The sequence below is a fragment of the Dermochelys coriacea genome, chromosome 18, assembly GCF_009764565.3.
Source record: "Dermochelys coriacea isolate rDerCor1 chromosome 18, rDerCor1.pri.v4, whole genome shotgun sequence".
In the NCBI taxonomy this organism is placed as follows: domain Eukaryota; kingdom Metazoa; phylum Chordata; order Testudines; family Dermochelyidae; genus Dermochelys; species Dermochelys coriacea.
This window is the reverse complement of record NC_050085.1, coordinates 1,928,271-1,947,848: the sequence shown is the minus strand read 5'-3', so window position 1 is coordinate 1,947,848 and position 19,578 is coordinate 1,928,271. Positions and strand designations below refer to the sequence as shown.

At 48.0% G+C, this 19,578-nt stretch overlaps 1 protein-coding gene across 1 annotated transcript in view; it reads left to right on the top strand.

The window, feature by feature from the left end:
* The window catches only part of TRIM62 (tripartite motif containing 62), a 54,755-nt gene that overhangs the window by 20,093 nt on the left and 15,084 nt on the right, over positions 1 to 19,578 (top strand). The window contains exon 2 of the mRNA XM_038377131.2: positions 3,971 to 4,066. Within this exon, the coding sequence (XP_038233059.1) occupies positions 3,971 to 4,066 (96 nt within the window). The remainder of the gene's footprint in view (positions 1 to 3,970; positions 4,067 to 19,578) is intronic.

Here is a 19,578-nt window from a genome sequence, read left to right as displayed (position 1 = left end):
CCGGAAGAAAGCCTCGTCCACCTCATCCCCCTTGTCCGGTGGTCTATAGCAGACTCCCACCACGACATCACCCTTGCTGCTCACGCTTCTAAACTTAATCCAGAGACTCTCAGGTTTTTTTGCAGTTTCATAGCGGAGCTCTGAGCAGTCATACTGCTCCCTTACATACAATGCAACTCTCCCACCTTTTCTGCCCTGCCTGTCCTTCCTGAACAGTTTATATCCGTCCATAACAATACTCCAGTCATGTGAGTTATCCCACCAAGTCTCTGTTATTCCAATCACATCATAATTCCTTGACTGTGCCAGGACTTCCAGTTCTCCCTGCTTGTTTCCCAGGCTTCTTGCATTTGTGTATAGGCACTTGAGATAATTTGCTGTTTGTCCTGCTTTCTTAGTATGAGGCAGGAGCCCTCCCCTCTCACGCTCTCCTGCTCGTGCTTCCTCCCAATATCCCATGTCCCCACTTACCTCAGGGCTTTGGTCTCCTTCCCCCGGTGAACCTAGTTTAAAGCCCTCCTCACTAGGTTAACCAGCCTGCTTGCGAAGATGCTCTTCCCTCTCTTCGTTAGGTAGAGCCCGTCTGTGCCTAGCACTCCTCCTTCTTGGAACACCATCCAATGGTCAAAGAATCCAAAGCCTTCTCTCCGACACCACCTGCATAGCCATTCGTTGACTTCTACGATTTGATGTTCTCTACCCGGGCCTTTTCCTTCCCGCGGGAAGATGGACAAGAACACCACTTGCGTCTCAAACTCCTTTATCCTTCTTTCCAGAACCACATAGTCCTCAGTGATCCGCTCAAGGTCCTTCTTGGCAGTATCATTGGTGCCCACATGGAGAAGCAGGAAGGGGTAGCAATCCGAGGGCTTGATGAGTCTCGGCAGTCTCTCCGTCACATCATGAATTAGCTCCTGGCAAGCAGGAGATTTCTCAGTTTTCCCGGTTGGGGCAGCAGATAGATGACTCAGTCCCCCTGAGGAGAGAGTCCCAACCACCACCACCCGCCTCCTCCTCTTGGGAGCGGTGGTCGTGGAACCCCCATCCCTAGGACAGGGCATCTCCTGCCTTCCAATCGGCGGAGTCTCCTTCTGTTCCCTTCCCTCAGACGTATCATCTAGTCCACTCTCCGCATTAGTACCTGTGGAGAGAACATGAAAACAGTTGCTTACCTGTATCTGTGCTGCTAGTACATGGACGCTCCCCTTTCTTCTTCTGGAGGTCACATGCTGCCAAATTTCTTCACCGTCCTCCTGTCCCCACAGTGCAGCCTGCTCTGAATCTTCAGAACATTGTGCCTATAGAAGCGTATCCTGACATCTGTCCAGGAAATCTTCAGTTTCTCTTATGCAACGCAGGGTCGATACTTGTTTCTCCAGACCTTGAACCTTCTTTTCCAATATGGAGACCAGCTTGCACTTTGTACAGAGAAAGTCACTTCTGTTCTGTGGAAGAAAGACAAACATGGCACATCCAGTGCAGGTCACAACAGCTGAACGCTCCCCATCCATGTTACCTTCCTTGTACGAGCTTCCTCAGGAGTTGTAGTAACTACTCAGAGAAGCCGGCAAGATGTAAGCCTCAGTGGGCTCTCCCCAGGCGAACTCCCAGGCAAACTCCCTCTGTTAGCCTCTCTGCTGTTTGCCGCTCAGCTGGTTCGCATGTCAGGTGAGAGTCCCAAGGGGGTCTCTGTGACCGAACCCGTCACACCCCTTTCCTGTTGGAGTTTTGCTAATGGCCCAGCTGCCCTTTGGCTGATGTATGGGGATGGGATTGGCTGCTGTCCTGGAGCCCCAAAGTGTCACCTGACCTGGCCGTGGAAAGTGTGTCATTGGCTGGAACTGACTGTGCAGAACAGGGGTCCCTTCAGGACAGCTGAAAGGTTAAGGCCAGGTCGATGTATACCTCTGCTTTAACCTAGGTGATACTGCCCCACGTCTCAGGGGAGCAGGGAGGCTAAATGCACTGATGCTTGGCAAGCACTTTGAGTTCCCCAGAAGAAGGGCATTGGGAAAGGGCGAAGTGTTATGAGATCTTTTTGATACAGCCTTCATTTCCCCCTGCAGCTCCAGGGAGACGTGCAAAAGCTGGGAAATCAGAGGCCTGTACGTTTGGTAGAGCGGGCCTGATTCTAGGGATCGCTGCCTGGCTCTGCAGACTTGCCAGCACTAGAAGGACTTTGGGCGCCCTGGGTGTGGTGTCTGTTGCTGTGCTGGCTGGAGCACCTTGCCATGGTCTGCCATGGCCAGACATAAGCATACTTCAGTTCTGGGGTCGTCTGAGCATCAGGGCTGAAGTAACCTGGAAAGTATTTAGCAGGCTCCTTTTACAGGATATAGAGTTGTTTGTACTAACTGTAAACTTTCTGATGGGAACATGTGTGCTGGGTGTGTGTGCATGGGGATGTTGAGGGGTTGTGTATTTGTGGGGGTGGGGAAGTGTGTGTGTTAAGGAGGAACTTAGGGGTGTGTTTGGGGGGGTCTGTATGGGAGGATATAGGGAGTATTGGGGTGGCAGCTCCTGGCCCCTGCACTTGTCTCTGTTCTGAACATGGCCCCTACTGCACCATCACGCTCCGTTTCCCCAGGCCCTGGCCAAGCCTCCCCATTAGATGCTACAGAGCAAGCGTGAGTGATTGTGGCAGAAAGCACAGAGCTGAATTCCCTCCTGCATTGAAGGGGCACCACACGCATCCCAGTACAGACTGCCAGGCTGGAGGCCTGTCACAGGCAATACAGTCCCTTCTGTGACAAGCACCTGCGCATCAGATTGCAGCAGGTGGGGCCAACCCAGGGTGGAGCAGCCCTCTCCTGGCTCTGATTGTGCTGTGGGGAGAGGGGCTAATGCCTCAATATCAGCACTAGCCCTTTGGCTTCTCCTCTTTGGCACTGAGCACATCTGTTGGCTCCTCCAAAATCAAAAGCTGTAGTGGCTGAAATGGGTCAGATCCAGCAGGGGGGTGCCCCTCCATCCTCACTGCCCCCAGGAGTGGTCTCTCCGGTGGATGGTGCTGTCTGCTGGGGAGAAGCGGGAGGTGCTCTGGCATCTGGACTTGACATGTCCTGCACTGATGCCTAGTGAAGGGGCCGGCTATATGGCAGACAGAGAGGGGTGCCTGTCATGGCTGCTTCTCCCTGAGTGCAGGATGGGTGGCTACTCCTCCATCACGTTCTGGCTGAGATTTCCATCGCTGCTGTGGGGATCTGGACTGGACACAACATTCCCAGGGCCCGTGATCTGCTTTGAAAATCACAGCCTGTCTAGGACTGGTGAGCCGAGTGTGCACAGGGTGGGTCGTGACGGACTGGATTGTGGGTGCCAGCATCGCACACCCCAGCAATGGAGGCTCTTCCTCGCTCCCCCATGCATTCTCTCTGGCTCTAAATCTCCCATCCATAAACCTTTGCCCAGACAGTGGGTCACTCGGATGGGGTGGGTGTCCATCACGTCAAGTTGGTCACCAGTGAGCCTGGAAGTCTGAGCTTGTGGGGAGTGAGGGGATGGGCGAGGAGAGAGGACAGCTGTAAGCACAGCAAGGCAGTGTGATCTAGTGGTGTGAGCACTGGCCTGGCTGCCCAGAGCTCGTGGGTTCTAGCCTTGGCTCTGACATGGCCTTGGACAAACTGCTTCCTCTCTGTAGGACGGAGCTCGTGATCCCTACTCAGCCCCAGGGGTGGTGGGGCAGAAGGCTGGCAAGCCTGTGCTGAGATCTGGCTGGGTAAAAGTCCCTCTGATTTATTAAAATGCTCTGGATCCAGATCAGCACCTGAATAGTCTCTATGTCCCTTACTACTGTGAGAGGTGCTCTGGGCAATGGCACCTGAGGTCGCCTCTCTCCTGAGTGGCCCTGGGTCCTCTGCTTAGGTGCTGCGTCGTAGCTCAGAGAACCCACCCTGCTCGGAGCAATGAGGCTGGACGGCTCTGGCCCTGCCTGACTGCTCTTTGTCTGTCTCCTTGCCTTGTGTTTCAGAGAGAACTGAAGGAGCAGCTCCAGGCACTGCAGGACAGCGAGTGCGGCCACACTGAGGCCCTGCACCTGCTCAAACGCCAGCTAGCCGAGACCAAGGTAACTGACTCAGATGCAGAGCCCCCAATGGATGCAGGGTGGATCATGACCGCTCAGCTGTGGCCTATGGAGATGAAGGTCTCAGTGAGCTTGGGTGTCTCAGACTCGGAGGAGCTGCTGTCCGTGGATGGGGGCGACAGACCTTTCACAGCCTCATTCTCCCCCAACTCCCACCATCTCCAGGCCCCGTCGGCGTCCAGACAAAAGCCCAGCTCCCTCCAAACCTGGAGGCTTGTGTAGCGGCGGCTGTGGTGTGTACTCCACAGCAGCTGCAGACTAGGGGTTCTAGGTCCAGATCATCAAAGGTATTCAGATGCCAAACTCCTACTGAAGTCAATGGGATGTTGATGCCTAAATACCTTTACCTGGTCCCTAGAGACCGAGCACATCTGTTAGGTCCCATCTTCTGGCCAACGCAGGCCTGTTCCTATCGGACCATTTTCTCGCGCTGCACTTGCCTTGTTCCCAGTGTCCCAGCGGTAGAACCTTCCCTTGGGCCGGTGACGCCACAGCCTAATGGGCCATGACAAATCTAGAAAGCCACTAGCTGTGATTGGGCATCACTGCCCCAGGCTTCTGTGCCCTGACGTGTGCCAGGGCCGGGGGGCAGCTCAGGAGTGCAACCAGAGGCCTTGCATCATGTGTGTAGGCAGCCGATGTTTGCTCTTCACTGGCCAGCGGCCCTTGGGCTCCTGGTGCCGTCTGTGCCTCACAGTCCAGAGGAAAGCGTCCTTGTTGCCCCCACATTGAGCGCCTCTCATGGATCCCTTTTGTGTGTTACAGGAGACCTTAGAGGCCCTGGCTGAGATCAGGGCCCCATGGTGCTAGGGGCTGCCCCAAAAAGCTTAGGCCAGCTCCACAAATCTAGTTTGGGTCCTACCTCTATCTGAAATCAGTGGAGGTGAGGAGCCTAAATGCTGGTGTGGCTCTGACCTTGCTGTGTAAGCAATTGAGGCAGACAGCGAGCGGGAGAAGTGGGGTGCTATGACCCCATGTACAGATTGAGAGTCAAAGCCCAGAGAGATTAATGGCAGAGGATCATGTGCCCCCACCCAGCAGCTACTCTTGTTCGTAGGGTGATTTCGTGGTGGGAGTCTGCTATAGACCACCGGACAAGGGGAATGAGGTGGACAAGGCTTTGTTCCGGTAACTGACAGAAGTTATTAGATCGCAGGCCCTGGTTCTCATGGGAGACTTCAATCACCCTGTTAGCTGCTGGGAGAGCAATACAGCAGTGCACAGACAATCCAGGAAGTTTTTGGAAAATGGAGGGGACAATTTCCTGGTGCAAGTGCTGGAGGAACCAACTAGGGGCAGAGCTCTTCTTGACCTGCTGCTCACAAACCGGGAAGAATTAGTAGAGGAAGCAAAAGTGGATGGGAACCTGGGAGGCAGTGACCATGAGATGGTCGAGTTCAGGATCCTGACACAGAGAAGAAAGGAGAGCAGCAGAATATGGACCCTGGACTTCAGAAAAGCAGACTTTGACTCCCTCAGGGAACTGATGGGCAGGATCCCCTGGGAGAGTAACATGAGGGGGAAAGGAGTCCAGGAGAGCTGGCTGTATTTTAAAGAATCCTTATTGAGGTTACAGGGACAAACCATCCCGAAGTATAGAAATAATAGCAAATATGGCAGGTGACCAGCTTGGCTTAACAGTGAAATCCTTGGTGATCTTAAACACAAAAAAGAAGCTTACAGAAGTGGAAGACTGGACAAATGACCAGGGAAGAGTATAAAAATATTGCTCGGGCATGCAGGAGTGAAATCAGGAAGGCCAAATCACACCTGGAGTTGCAGCTAGCAAGAGATGTTAAGAGTAACAAGAAGGTTTTCTTCAGCTATGTTAGCAACAAGAAGAAAGTCAAGTAAGGTATGGGCCCCTGATTGAATGAAGGAAGCATCCTAATGACAGAGGATGTGGAAAAAGCTAATGTACTCAATGCTTTTTTTGCCTCTGTCTTCACGAACAAGGTCAGCTCCTAGACTACTGCACTGGACAGCCAGCATGGGGAGGAGGTGACCAGCCCTCTGTGAAGAAAGAAGTGGTTCGGGACTATTTAGAAACGCTGGACGAGCACAAGTCCATGGGGCCGGATGTCCTGCATCCAAAGGTGATAAAGGAGTTGGCGGATGTGATTGCAGAGCCATTGGCCATTATCTTTGAAAACTTATGGAGATCGGGGGAGAGGTCCTGGACGACTGGAAAAAGGTTAATGTAGTGCCCATCTTTAAAAAAGGGAAGAAGGAGGATCCTGGGAACTACAGGCCAGTCAGCCTCACCTCAGTCCCTGGAAAAATGATGGAGCAGGTCCTCAAGGAATCAATTCTGAAGCACTTAGAGAAGAGGAAAGCGATCAGGAACAATCAGCATGGATTCACCAAGGGCAAGTCATGCCTGACTAATCTAATTGCCTTCTATGACGAGATAACTGGCTCTGTGGCTGAGGGGAAAGCAGTGGACCTGTTGTTCCTTGACTTTAGCAAAGTTTTTGACTCAGTCTCCCACAATATTCTTGCCAGCAAATTGAAGTATGTGCTGGATGAATGGACGATAAGGTGGATAGAAAGCTGGCTAGATTGTCGGGCTCAGTGGGTAGTGATCAATGGCTCCATGTCTAGCTGGCAGCCGGTATCAAGTGGAGTGCCCCAACGGTCGGTCCTGGGGCCGGTTTTGTTCAATATCTTCATTAATGATCTGGAGGATGGTATGGATTGCACCCTCAGCAAGTTTGCAGATGACACTAAACTAGGAGGAGAGGTAGATACGCTGGAGGGTAGGGATAGGATGCAGAGGGCCCTAGTCAAATTAGAGGATTGGGCCAAAAGAAATCTGATGAGGTTCAACAAAGACAAGTGCAGAGTCCTGCACTTAGGACGGAAGAATCCCATGCACTGCTACAGACTAGGGATCGAATGACTAGGCAGCAGTTCTGCAGAAAAGGACCTAGGGGTTACAGTGGACGAGAAGCTGGATATGAATCAACAGTGTGCCCTTGTTGCCAAGAAGGCCAATGGCATTTTGGGCTGTATAAGTAGGGGCATTGCCAGCAGATCGAGGGACGTGATCGTTCCCCTCTATTCGACATTGGTGATGCCTCATCTGGAGTACTGTGTCCAGTTTTGGGCCCCACACTACAAGAAGGATGTGGAAAAATTGGAAAGCGTCCAGCGGAGGGCAACAAAAATGATTAGGGGACTGGAACACATGACTTATGAGGAGAGGCTGAGGGAACTGGGATTGTTTAGTCTGCGGAAGAGAAGAATGAGGGGGGATTTGATAGCTGCTTTCAACTACCTGAAGGGGGGTTCCAAAGAGGATGGATCTAGACTGTTCTCAGTGGTAGCAGATGACAGAATGAGGAGTAATGGTCTCAAGTTGCAGTGGGGGAGGTTTAGGTTGGATGTTAGGAAAAACTTTTTTCACTAGGAGGGTGGTGAAGCACTGGAATGCGTTACCTAGGGAGGTTGTGGAATCTCCTTCCTTAGAAGTTTTTAAGGTCAGGCTTGACAAAGCCCTGTCTGGGATGATTTAGTTGGGGATTGGTTCTGCTTTGAGCAGGGGGTTCGACTAGATGACCTCCTCAGGTCCCTTCCAACCCTGATAGTATATGATTCTGCAGCTGCGGGGAGGCTGCATTTGTCTCAGCACCAGCTGCTGGCAGCTTTGCACTTGTAAGTTGCCCAAGGTCACGCCAGGAGCCTATGCCAAGTGGCACAGCCAGGAATTCAGCCCACACCTCCTGAGTCCCAGTCCAGCACCAAGCCTCAGGATCACTCTTCCACTGGGGTGGGAGAGGTCAGCCTTAGAACTTCTCCCTGGCAGCTGCATTGCTCTGGGCTTCCCTTGCTTCCTTGCGAGGGTTGTTTATGTGAGAATTGCCTCCCATTTCTCCCCAGTGCTTTTATGAAGTGGTATTTCAGATGACAGCCAGGTCCATTTCCCTCTGCTGCAATGACTTATCCATCACTCTGCTTTTTTTTTAATGATCTGTTTTTATTTGGCTTCTTATTCTTCTTGCTTGCTTTAGCGGTTATTGAAAAGATGACTTTTATTCCTGGAGAGGCTGCCATTTCTTTCAGTGGCAGCTTAATTTTCTCTCTCAATCAGCTAGTGATAGAGGCAAAGTGGATGGTTTCTAAGGGGGCAGGGTGAAGGGCCCTTTTATTTCAGCAGAGAGCTTTTTATTTACGGTAGATTACCAGGGGCCTTTTTGTGGAAATGGAGCTGGTGGGTTCATAGAATATCAGGGTTGGAAGGGACCTCAGGAGGTCATCTAGTCCAACCCCCTGCTCAAAGTAGGACCAATCACCAATTTTTCCCCAGATCCCTAAATGGCCTCCTCAAGGATTGAACTGGGTTTAGCAGCCCAATGCTCAAATCACTGAGCTATCCCTCCCCCCAGAAGCAAGTGTTTCCCTTTGGGGGAGTGGCTGCTTTGAAGTAGTTTGCCCGTCTCTCAAAAGGGCTCTCAAGCATGCCTGCACGTTTGAGTCTGATATTAGTGCGAGTCAGCCCTTCCCAGACCTGCTGCAGTGTGAGGTCTCTCCAGCACAGTGCCTGCCCGACCAGTTTGGCTGGAATCCTACTGGAGGGCACGGTGCCATTAGCCACAGGTATTTCACCTATTTTCCACTGAGCCCCATCCCACCGCTGTTGACCCCATTAACTAGGAGAAGAAGAGGGACTGGTATTGCCACAAAGAATCATGAGATTGGCTTAAAAATCATGAGATTAAACAAAAATAATGTTGCGGTCACTTTATTTATGTGACAGATTGACAGAGCCAGAAGAGTACCCAGAAGTCACCTACTACAGGACAGGCCCAACAAAGAAAACAACAGAACGCCACTAGCCATCACCTTCAGCCCCCAACTAAAACCTCTCCAACGCATCATCAAGGATCTACAACCTATCCTGAAGGACGAGCCATCGCTCTCTCAGATCTTGGGAGATAGACCAGTCCTTGCTTACAGACAGCCCCCCAATCTGAAGCAAATACTCACCAGCAACCACACACCACACAACAGAACCACTAACCCAGGAACCTATCCTTGCAACAAAGCCCGTTGCCAACTCTATCCACATATCTATTCAGGGGATACCATCATAGGGCCTAATCACATCAGCCACACTATCAGAGGCTCGTTCACCTGCGCATCTACCAATGTGATATATGCCATCATGTGCCAGCAATGCCCCTCTGCCATGTACATTGGCCAAACTGGACAGTCTCTACGTAAAAGAATGAATGGACACAAATCAGACGTCAAGAATTATAACATTCAAAAACCAGTTGGAGAACACTTCAATCTCTCTGGTCACTCGATCACAGACCTAAGAGTGGCTATACTTCAACAAAAAAGCTTCAAAAACAGACTCCAACGAGAGACTGCTGAATTGGAATTAATTTGCAAACTGGATACAATTAACTTAGGCTTGAATAGAGACTGGGAATGGATGAGTCATTACACAAAGTAAAACTATTTCCCCATGGTATTTCTCCCCCCCACCCCACCCCCCACTGTTCCTCTGATATTCTTGTTAACTGCTGGAATTAGCCTACCTGCTTGTCACCATGGAAGGTTTTCCTCCTTTCCCCCCCCTGCTGTGGGTGATGGCTTATCTTAAGTGATCACTCTCCTTACAGTGTGTATGGTAAACCCATTGTTTCATGTTCTCTGTGTGTGTGTATATAAATCTCTCCTCTGTTTTTTCCACCAAATGCATCCGATGAAGTGAGCTGTAGCTCACGAAAGCTTATGCTCTAATAAATTTGTTAGTCTCTAAGGTGCCACAAGTACTCCTTTATTTATGTGGTGACTTCTGAATTTTTAGCGACCATCTGTGTCAATTTTTCACGCTTTCCCTACAACTATTGGGACCAGAAACTTATTTTATTTTTAATAAAAAGAACAGAAGTACTTGTGGCACCTTAGAGACTAACAAATTTATTTGAGCATAAGCTTTTGTGAGCTACAGCTCACTTCATCGGATGCATTCAGTGGAAAATACAGTGGGGAGATTTATATACACACACAGAGAACATGAAACAATGGGTGTTACCATACACACTGTAATGAGAGTGATCAGGTAAGGTGAGCTATTACCAGCGGGGGGGGGGGAGGCGGGGAGAGAGGGGCATTTTGTAGTGATAATCAAGGTGGGCCATTTCCAGCAGTTGACAAGAACGTCTGAGGAACAGTGGGGGGGGGGGGGGAGAATAAACATGGGGAAATAGTTTTACTTTGTGTAATGACCCATCCACTCCCAGTCTTTATTCAAGCCTAAGTTAATTGTATCCAGGTTGCAAATTAATTCCAATTCAGCAGTCTCTCTTTGGAGTCTGTTTTTGAAGCTTTTTTGTTGAAGGATAGCCACTCTTAGGTCTGTGATCGAGTGACCAGAGAGATTGAAGTGTTCTCCGACTGGTTTTTGAATGTTATAATTCTTGACGTCTGATTTGTGTCCATTCATTCTTTTACGTAGAGACTGTCCAGTTTGGCCAATGTACATGGCAGAGGGGCATTGCTGGCACATGATGGCATATCTCACATTGGTAGATGCGCAGGTGAACGAGCCTCTGACAGTGTGGCTGATGTGATTAGGCCCTATGATGGTATCCCCTGAATAGATATGTGGACACAGTTGGCAACGGGCTTTGTTGCAAGGATAGGTTCCTGGTTTGGTGGTTCTGTTGTGTGATGTGTAGTTGCTGGTGAGTATTTGCTTCAGATTGGGGGGCTGTCTGTAAGCAAGGACTGGTCTGTCTCCCAAGATCTGTGAGAGTGATGGGTCGTCCTTCAGGATAGGTTGTAGATCCTTGATGATGCGTTGGAGAGGTTTTAGTTGGGGGCTGATGGTGATGGCTAGTGGCGTTCTGTTGTTTTCTTTGTTGGGCCTGTCCTGTAGTAGGTGACTTCTGGGTACTCTTCTGGCTCTGTCAATCTGTTTCTTCACTTCAGCAGGTGGGTATTGTAGTTGTAGGAATGCATGATAGAGATCTTGTAGGTGTTTGTCTCTGTCTGAGGGGTTGGAGCAAATGCGGTTATATCGTAGAGCTTGGCTGTAGACAATGGATCGTGTGGTGTGATCTGGATGAAAGCTAGAGGCATGTAGGTAGGAATAGCCGTCAGTAGGTTTCCGATATAGGGTGGTGTTTATGTGACCATCACTTATTAGCACCGTAGTGTCCAGGAAGTGGATCTCTTGTGTGGACTGGTCCAGGCTGAGGTTGATGGTGGGATGGAAATTGTTGAAATCATGGTGGAATTCCTCAAGGGCGTCTTTTCCATGGGTCCAGATGATGAAGATGTCATCAATGTAGCGCAAGTAGAGTAGGGGCATTAGGAGACGAGAGCTCAGGAACCGTTGTTCTAAGTCAGCCATAAAAATGTTGGCATACTGTGGGGCCATGTAGGTACCCATCGCAGTGCCACTGACTTGAAGGTATACATTGTCCCCAAATGTGAAATAGTTATCGGTTATGACAAAGTCACAAAGTTCAGCCACCAGGTTAGCCGTGACAGTATCGGGGATACTGTTCCTGACGGCTTGTAGTCCATCTTTGTGTGGAATGTTGGTGTAGAGGCTTCTACAGCCATAGTGGCTAGGATGGTGTTTTTAGGAAGATCACCAATGGATTGTAGTTTCCTCAGGAAGTCAGTGGTGTCTCGAAGATAGGTGGGAGTGCTGGTAGCGTAGGGCCTGAGGAGGGAGTCTACATAACCAGACAATCCTGCTGTCAGGGTGCCAATGCCTGAGATGATGGGGCGTCCAGGATTTCCAGGTTTATGGATCTTGGGTAGCAGATAGAATACCCCAGGTCAGGGTTCTAGGGGTGTGTCTGTGCGGATTTGTTCTTGTGCTTTTTCAGGGAGTTTCTTGAGCAAATGCTGTAGTTTCTTTTGGTAACTCTCATTGGGATCAGAGGGTAATGGCTTGTAGAAAGTGGTGTTGGAGAGCTGCCTAGTAGCCTCTTGTTCATATTCTGACCTACTCACGATAAAAGAATAAATGGACACAGATCAGACGTCAAGACTTAGAACATTCAAAAACCAGTTGGAGAACACTTCAATCTCTCTCTTCACTCGATTACAGACCTAAAAGTGGCTATCCTTCAACAAAAAAGCTTCAGAAACAGACTCCAACGAGAGACTGCTGAATTGGAATTAATTTGCAAACTGGATACAATTAACTTAGGCTTGAATAGAGACTGGGAATGGATGGGTCATTACACAAAGTAAAACTATTTCCCCATGTTTATTCACCCACCCCCGACTGTTCCTCAGACGTTCTTGTCAACTGCTGGAAATGGCCCACCTTGATTATCACTACAAAATGTCCCCTCCCCCCCCCCGGCTTTCCTGCTGTTAATAGCTCACCTTAAGAGATCATTCTCATTACAGTGTGTATGGTAATACCCATTGTTTCATGTTCTCTATGTATATAAATCTCCCCACTGTATTTTCCATTGAATGCATCCGATGAAGTGAGCTGTATCTCACGAAAGCCTATGCTCAAATAAATTTGTTAGTTTCTAAGGTGCCACAAGTCCTCCTTTTCTTTTTGCAAATCTAGACTAACACGGCTGCTACTCTGAAACCTTTATTTTTAATGAAAGCCAAGATTCTCATATAATAATGTGACTCCAGAAGCTGGGGCTTTAACCAAAATACCAAATATTGTGAGAGGCACAAGGTGAGTGAGATGCTATCTTTTATTGGACCAGCTTCTATTGATGAGAGAGACAAGCTTTCATCCAGTAAAAGATATTACCTCACCCACCTTGTCTCTAATATCTTTGGACTGATGAGGCTACAAGACAGCATACAAATATTGAGAGACTTGCAGTAAAATCATACAGGTTGGCACCACCACGGAACAATCCCAACCGGGGAAAGTCTGACCCTGGCTCATACCAGGAGTGTTGTGTTCTTGGAACAGATGTGTTTTCCCTTTTCCGAATTTGGAACTTGCTGTCCAAATTGTTTGCCTGTTCTCAGTCACCCTGGGTGTGACTGATCCCAGGCGTTGGGCTAGTGGAATACTAGGCTGAGAGGCTAAGGATATGTTTACGCTGCAGTCAAAGATGTGACTGCAGCATATGTAGACAAACCCCAGCTAGCTTTGATCCCAGTAGCTCCAGTAATAATAGCAGTGAAGCTGCATCAGCAGCCACTTGAATACACACCCAGGGTCCTGGGCAGCCTTGTGCAGTCCATGTGCCGCTGTGTCACTGCTGTTCCTATTCACGCTGGCTAGGTCAGAGTTAGCTGGGGTCATGCTGCAGTCACACCTCTGACTGTAGTGCAGACATATCTTTAGAAGCACAGATCAGAACTCACAGCCCAGGGCAGGGAGGCTAAGGTAACTTTGTCACCTTTATGCCATCCCAGTTCTTGGCTGATCCATGATCCTGGCCCAGGCTGCCTGTGCGCTGCAAAGTGGGACAGAATCTCCACTGTGCTGCAGCCTTGCCATGCCACGCTTCTGCCCCCATCACACCCCTGCAGCAGGGCTTCTGTGGGGGTCCCCAGAGGGCTGCCTCGGTGCTATCTTCCGCAGTGCCTGCTGTAGGGGCATCTTCCCCCAGCTGGATCTAGGGCTTTTAGAGCCCCTTTACATTGCTCCAGCCCTTTTACCTGGTGTAAAGGGGCTGGAGTGGGGGTGATAATCTCACCCCACATCATTAGTGGTGAAACCACTTCTCAGGCTGGATCAGCCATGGCGGCACGGTTGGGTTTTGCCTCTTTCAAATGCCATGTTTAACAGGCTGCTTTTTCTTGCAGTTTGTGAATGAATTTAGTGCTTATGAAAGTGAGGGATTGACAGCTGAACCCAGGCATCCTGTGCCCCTGCCCACACAGCCTTCTCACACCCAACTCTGACTGGGCACCTTGATCCTGACCTGCACATCCTACTGCTATTTCCATCCTGGGCTTCTCAAACACAGCTCTGCTGGTACAATTTCCTCCTCACCCACACCCCGCTCTGCCCTGCAGTTCCAGTCCTGGGGCTCCACTGCTTTTCCACAGCTCCTCAGTCCCTACCTACAACCCCCTGCTATTCCAGCCCTGGGGTCTCCACTCACCCAGCTCTGCTGATGCCTCTCGCTTCTACTCCCCTGCTCCCCTTATTCTAGTTCTGGACCTCTCCTCTGCAGGGACTGGCACAAATTGTGGGGGGGGGGGTTGGGGATGTGGATTCCCTAGAGCCTAAGGGAAATCTCCAAAACTCTCCTCACACATGAACTTAAAAGGATTGAACCCACCTCTCCACGATTACAGTCCTGGTGCACTGGGATAAAGTGCTACCTAAACTCTCTGAAATATGTTTCACCAGCCAGGCTCCTTGTAAGGTGCCTGGAGTGAGGTGCCATCTTCACTTCCCAGGACATTTGTTTTTTAAAACAAATAAAACGTAACAACTGTAAATTACCTTTAAATGATGGCAGGCCACCAGAACTGGAATTGTTGCTGAGACAGGACAGCGTAATGAGCCATGACATGACAGGCCTGCACCAGAGAGGAAATTAAAATGGAATGTGTGGTTTAAATCAAATCATTTGGAGATATTCTGGATTCAGAGAATTAGGCCATCAAATATCCATTTCAGATATTCAGATTCCTTTGCTTAAAATTACCCTATCAAGATAAAAAAAATCCTGTTTAAAAGGATGATTTTTGCAGGGCTGCCCTAAAATGCCTCAGATTGTGGAAGCGGAAAGGACCGTTAACCTTGGATTTACCTTTTCACTGCTTGTACAATCTATCCTTCACATTTTGTACTGCAAGGAGACTTGTCAATTTCATTTTGTTTCTAGTCAGTTTCATTTTCTGTTTCTGATCTTGTTTCCTTCCCTACATTCCAGGACACTTTGGTATTTCCAGACCCTCGCTTCCTAAAATCATGAGCCAGGCCCTAAAAATGCATGATAGACTTACAATTCCTGAAATGAAATAAACTATTAATAAATACTTATTATAAAATTGTAAACAATAATAAATAACACTGAGGTACTTTTTCTTTTGCTTTCTGTTTTTTTAACCTTTTTAAGCTTTTCTAATAAACCAGGAGGACTAGAAACTTAGGGCTTGATCCCCAAAGGTACTTAGCCACCTAAGTCCAGTTTCTAGGTGTCACTCTGGGATCACAGAACTCCCCTTGGCTACCACCTAACTCTGTAGGGGCCTAAACTTACTCAGGTTTCTGCAGCAAAAGTTCCTTAGGTGCCAATGTTTCTGCCTCCTACCATGCACACTGCTGGGCATCTGGGGGCTGATCTTCCATCCAAGCTCCAGAGAACTTCATGAACTGGGGGAAGATAGGCATTCAGCCACCCAACTCATCTGAGGGGCCTGCTCTGGTAGGCATGCTCAGAGACCGCCTAACTTCCGATAAGGTGGTGGAAGATGTCCCTTTAACCCAGTGATTGGAGCACTTACCTGGGATGTGGGAGACCCCCAGTTCAAGTCCCCCTTATGTCTAATAAGGAGAAGGGATTTGAACATATCTCTTTCACGTGCGTATGCAAACTATTGGACTATAAAGAAAGAGATAGGTATAGTTAGGAAGAGACAGGTAATAGTTATGCGGGATTTGATCATTAGAAACACAGATCGCTGGGTTTGCGATGAGCAGGAGAACCGCATGGTGACTCGCCTGCCTGGTGTGAAGGTTGCGGATGTCTCAAGACATCTAGATAGACTTCTGTGTAGAGCTGGGGAGGAGCCGGTGGTCGTGGTACATGTAGGTACCAATGACATAGGGAAGGATAGGAGAGGTCCTGGGGACCAAATTTAGACTGGTAGGTAAGAGACTGAAGTCCAGGACCTCCATGGTAGCATTCTCTGAAATGCTTCCAGTTCCATGTGCAGGGCCAGGCAGAACTGCAGGGTCTCAATGTGTGGATGAGACGATGGTGTAGGGAGGAGGGGTTTAGATTTATTAGGTACTGGCTAGACTTTTGAGAAAGTGGGAACCTGTACAGGAAGGATGGGTTCCACCTAAACTGAAATGGAACCAGATTGCTGGCACTTAACATTAAAAAGGTCGTAGAACAGTTTTTAAACTAAGGGCTGGGGGAAAGCTGACAGGTGCGGAAGAGCATGTGGTTCGGACAGAGACACCTCTTAGGGGAGGATTGATTAATGGAGATTCTAGTAAGGAGGAGAGGATGGAAGATGATAAAATACAGGTAGGATCTGATGAGAAACTGTCAAATGAAAAGGAGTCTCATTCAATTACATCATGTAACGACAGAATTCTAAAAGTTTCCATTTTTTAAAGTGCTTATATACAAATGCTAGAAGTCTAAATAATAAGATGGGTGAACTAGAAGATATTGACATAATAGGTATCACAGAAACCTGGTGGAGTGAGGACAATCAACGGGACAATTATTGCAGGGTACAAAATATATCGGAAGGACAGAACAGGTCGTGGGGGAGGGGCAGCGGGGGGAGTGGCACTATATGTGAAAGAAAATGTAGAATCAAATGAAATAAAAATCTTAAATGAATCCACAAGATCCATAGAATCTCTATAGATAGTAATTCCATGCTCTAATAATAAGAATATAGCAGTAGAGATATGTTACTGACCACCTGACCAGGATGGTGATAGTGACTGTGAAATGCTCAGGGAAATTAGAGAGGTTATTAAAATAAAAAACCTCAATAATAATAGGGGATTTCAGCTATCCCCATATTGACTGGGTACATGTCACCTCAGGATGGGATGAAGAGATAAAGTTTCTTGACACCTTAAATGACTGCTTCTTGGAGCAGCTAGCCCTGGAACCCACAAGAGGAGAGACAATTCTTGATTTTGTTCAATATCTTCATTAATGATCTGGAGGATGGTGTGGATTGCACCCTCAGCAAATTTGCAGATGACACTAAACTGGGAGGAGAGGTAGATACACTGTAGGGTAGGGATAGGATGCAGAGGGCCCTAGACAAATTAGAGGATTGGGCCAAAAGAAATCTGATGAGGTTCAACAAGGACAAGTGCAGAGTCCTGCATTTAGGACAGAAGAATCCCATGCACTGCTACAGACTAGGGACCGAATGGCTAGGCAGCAGTTCTGCAGAAAAGGACCTAGAGGTCACAGTGGACGAGAAGCTAGAGATGAGTCAACAGTGTGCCCTTGTTGCCAAGAAGGCTAACAGCATTTTGAGCTGTATAAGTAGGGGCATTGCCAGCAGATCGAGGGACGTGATAATTTTCCTCTATCTGGTATTGGTGATGCCTCATCTGGAGTACTGTGTCCAGTTTTGGGCCCCACATTACAAGAAGGATGTGGACAAATTGGAGAGAGTCCAGCGGAGGGCAACAAAAATGATTAGGGGACTGGAACACATGACTTATGAGGAGAGACTGAGGGAACTGGGATTGTTTAGTCTGAGGAAGAGAAGAGTGAGGGGGGATTTGATAGCTGCTTTCAACTACCTGAAAGGGGATTCCAAAGAGGATGGATCTAGACTGTTCTCAGTGGTGGCAGATGACAGAACAAGGAGTAATGGTCTCAAGTTGCAGTGGGGGAGGTTTAGGTTGGATATTAGGAAAACCTTTTTCACTAGGAGGGTGGTGAAGCACTGGAATGCGTTACCTAGGGAGGTGGTGGAATCTCCTTCCTTAGAAGTTTTTAAGGTCAGGCTTCACAAAGCCCTGGCTGGGATGATTTAGTTGGGGATTGGTCCTACTTTGAGCAGGGGGTTGGACTAAATTACCTCTTCAGGTCCCTTTCAACCCTGATAGTCTATGATTTAGTCCTAAGCGGAGAACAGGATCTGGTTCAAGAGGTGAATATAGCTGGACAGCTTGGTAATAGTGACCATAACATAATTAAATTTAACATCTCTGTGGCAGGGAAAACTCCACAGTGGCCCAACACTGTAGCATTTAATTTCGGAAAGGGGAACTACACAAAAATGAGGAAACTAGCTAAAAGGTACGGCACCAAAAGTGAAATCCCTGAAAGCTGCATGGAAAATTTTTAAAGACACCATGATAGAGGCTCAACTTAAGTGTATACCCCAAATTTAAAAATCATAGAGAACCAAAAAGGTGCCACCATGGCTAAACAACAAAGTAAAAGAAGCAGTGAGAGGCAAAAAGGCATCCTTTAAAAGTGGAAGTTAAATCCTAGTGAGGAAAATAGAAAGGAGCATAAACTCTGGCAAATGAAGTGTAAAAATACAATTAGGAAGGCCAAAAAAGAATTTGAAGGACAGCTAGCCAAAGACTCAGAAAGTAATAGCAATTTTTTTTTGAAGTACATCAGAAGCAGGAAGTCTGCTAAACAGGCAGTGGGGCCACTGGATGATCGAGATGCTTTAGCAAGACGCTCAAGGACGATAACGCCATTTTGGAGAAATTAAATTAATTCTTTGCATCAGCCTTCACAGCTGAAGATGTGAGGGAGATTCCCAAACCCGAGCCATTCTTTTTAGATGACAAATCTGAGGAACTGTCCCAGATTGAGGTGTCATTAGAGGAGGTTTTGGAACAAATTGATAAGCTAAACTGTAATAAATCACCTGGACCAGATGACATTCACCCAAGAGTTCTGAAGGAACTCAAATGTGAAATTGCAGAACTGCAAACTGTAGTCTGTAACCTATCATTTAAATCAGCTTCTGTACCCAATGACTGGAGGGTAACTAATGTGACGTCAATTTTTAAAAATGGCTCCAGAGGTGATGCTGGCAATTACAGGCTGGTAAACCTGACTTCAGTACCCGGCAAACTGGTTGAAATTATAGTAAAGAACAAAATTGTCAGACACATAGATGAACATAATTTGTTGGTGAAGAATCAACATGGTTTTGGAAAGGGCAATGATGCCTCACCAGTCTACTAGAATTCTTTGAGGGGGTCAACAAGCATGTTGTCAAGAGTGATCCAGTGGATATAGTGTACTTGGTCTTTCAGAAAGCCTTTGACAAGGTCCCTCACCAAGGGCTCTTAAGCAAAGTTAGCTGTCATGGGATAAGAGGGAGGTCCTCTCATGGATCGATAACTGGTGAAAAGATAGGAAACAAAGGGTAGGAATAAATGGTCAGTTTTCAGAATGGAGAGAGGTAAATAGTGGTGTCCCCCAGGGGTCTGTACTGGGACCAGTAATATTTAACATATTCATAAATGATCTGAAAAAAGGGGTAAACAGTGAGGTGGCAAAATTTGCAGGCAATACAAAACTTCTCAAGATAGTTAAGTCCCAGGCAGACTGCGAAGAGCTACAAAAGAATCTCTCAAAACTGGGTGACTGGGCAACCAAATGGCAGGTGAAATTCAGTGTTGATAAATGCAAAGTAATGCACATTGGAAAACACAATCCCAACTATACGTATAAAATGATGGGATCTAAATTAGCTGTTACCACTCAGAAAGAGATCTTGGAGTCATTGTGGATAGTTCTCTGAAAACATCCACTCAATGTGCAGCGGCAGTCAAAAAAGCGAATAGAACATTGGGAATCATTAAGAAAGAGATAAATAGTAAG